Source organism: Glandiceps talaboti, chromosome 13, assembly GCF_964340395.1.
Source record: "Glandiceps talaboti chromosome 13, keGlaTala1.1, whole genome shotgun sequence".
In the NCBI taxonomy this organism is placed as follows: domain Eukaryota; kingdom Metazoa; phylum Hemichordata; class Enteropneusta; family Spengelidae; genus Glandiceps; species Glandiceps talaboti.
In genome coordinates, this window is record NC_135561.1 from 6,896,018 (window position 1) to 6,898,517 (window position 2,500).

General features: G+C 37.8%; 1 protein-coding gene across 1 annotated transcript in view; it reads right to left on the bottom strand.

Moving 5' to 3' along the window:
* LOC144444998 (aqualysin-1-like) overlaps positions 1-1,094 on the bottom strand; it is a 4,639-nt gene extending 3,545 nt beyond the window's left edge. The window contains exons 1-3 of the mRNA XM_078134549.1: positions 972-1,094; positions 661-801; positions 177-306 (exon numbers count right to left, since the gene is read on the bottom strand). Coding sequence (XP_077990675.1) covers positions 177-306; positions 661-801; positions 972-1,094 — 394 coding nt within the window. The remainder of the gene's footprint in view (positions 1-176; positions 307-660; positions 802-971) is intronic.
* Between the last annotated feature and the right edge of the window lie 1,406 nt (positions 1,095-2,500).

Sequence of the window (2,500 nt, forward strand, 5' to 3'; positions counted from 1 at the left end):
TATGTGTATGTGTGTGTGTGTGTGAGAGAGAGAGAGTGTGTGTGTATGTGAGTGTGTATGTATGTGTGTGTGTGTGTGTGTGTGTGTGTGTGTGCGTGCGTTCGTGCGGATGTGCGTGCGTGTGTATGTGTGCGTAATATTAACCAATGCACATATATCAAGACAAGTCTTCTTACCTCTCGGTGTGAAAGTGTCATCCACTGGTAAATTTCTCTGATCGATTCGGTCTATGCCCCAAGATGCAACAGCTGATGCGTGATACAACGAATCCTCTTCAATGTAAGCAACTTCATCGATTGCCAGGACCTGGGTAAATATACACCCAAGTTAAAAGGAAAAAAACAACAAAAATCGATACTAATAATGCAAGTTTTAGTTCCTTGTGAGTTTTGCTGTCAAAATCGTGTTTGATCTTTTAGACTGTAAGTTTGGTCATTTCCGTTCGCTGTTGTTAAATAATAAACCCAACTATTAGCTAAAACAATCTTTTACTAGGTAATCAATTAATTGTAGAAAGTTGGGGTGCTGGGGTGGGGGGCACATTCTCGTACTGTTCCCACAAAGACACTTTTTGGTGTTACTACGAACAATAGACATAACGAACCATATCGGTAGGCACCCTAAAAACAATTGTAAAACGGTTATTTACACCATACTCACCAATAAAATAGCATTATCGGTCATTTCGACGGAGAGCAAATTTGTCAGAATCTTCCTCACTTGGACGTCGATATTCGAAGTCTTCTGGAGTGACATGATGGTTTTTACTGCAGTGTCACGAACTGTCATCAAGTTACCATCCTTTAATGAAATAAATTTTAATCCAGAATAACAGGGGAAAAACAAATGGACTCAGGTACTAATGAACGCTTTTCGTGAGGTGAAAGAGAAGTTGACCATTTTTTGGATTGAAACTCCATTTTGAACTATAAGAAATAAATTATCGGTTTTTAAATTCTAAATGAACATACCTTTAGTCCTACGATATAACGACCAGGGATACGCTTATCAGGATGGGCTTTATAGTAGGGTTTATCTATTACAGCCATTGCACAACAAACCAACAGCGCGAGTACAGCTAATTGCAACTTCATTGCTTCGTTATTACACGTAGTTTCCAAACTTTCCAATGGAAAAGAGTAAAATTAAAAGTTAGTATAAAAACATAATCTCTTTTATCTGTTTATAAGCTTGTATCTATAGCCATTCTGTCTGTCTGTCTGTCTGTCTGTCTGTCTGTCTGTCTGTCGGTCTGTCTGTCTGTCTGTCTGTCTGCCTGCCTGCCTGCCTGCCTGCCTGCCTGCCTGCCTGCCTGCCTGCCTGCCTGTCTGTCTGTCTGTCTGCCTGCCTGCCTGCCTGCCTGCCTGCCTGTCTGTCTGTCGCTCCGTCTCTTTCTTTCATTCCCTCCCTATATTAATTGCCTTTATGCGTTTGTCCATCTCTAATAAAATACATAGAAACCCTATCCTATGTTTGTAAGAACGATTTAACCATAACCCTTATTAAATACTTCACCATCCTATCTTTATCGCTATGTGGACACTTCGTAAATCAAATAGTACATCCTTAGCATAAACCATACAAGGAGTCACATGCATTCTGAATATTTAAAAAAAACCATTTTCTGATAACATGGGAAATGTGAGACTTAAATTTAAAGAGCTAAGCAATATAACGAATTTGACAAGGAAGAAAAATACCTATCGTTTCTTATCTTGAACTCATATGAACAGAGACATATAAATTACCTGACGATTCCAACCGGTTCTAGTAGTCGCACAGTCTCGTTGAATAGGTAGAACTAAACGTATACAGCAATGACGTCACATGACGATAACGATCATCTGCACTTTGATTGGTTGTCCTTATATGTAATGTATGCATGTAATGCTCCTTACAGGGTCACAGTCTGTAACTTTGAGCTTTTTGGTGATTATTATCATTTATATTGTGAGTTATATTCTTGCATCATTCCAATTACCAACTCAGGTTTAGTCACATCTAGCAATGAGTTTCACCACAAAACCAGATATAACATGACATGACAATGTGTTATAATTATGTGACATACTGTAATTTAAAAAAAAAATCATATTTCTAAGTCAGCACGTCATGCACGTCAACATGGACACATCTGTCCATTCGATGCTTATTTTGAAATCAAAATCAAAATCTAAATAAAATGTTACCACAAAAAATTATTATTTGACAAAATGTAACGAGGATAAATACTATTGTAGTAACTCTATGTCGGCGACTAAGCATGGGGCAAATCGTTATCGGTTCAATGTGATTTACTTGACAAAATAAGGTCACTAAATCTAGATCAGCTTCTTTTCAAGATCAGATGTGCTTACTTACAATAGTTCGTCAAATTGAATTCCGTAATACCCAAAATATTCAAACTCGACAAACTACATGTTGACTTTACCGACATGAGTGCTAACAGGTGGTCGCACCACAATGCGATTAGTTAAATACCTTCCGAAAGGAATACAAA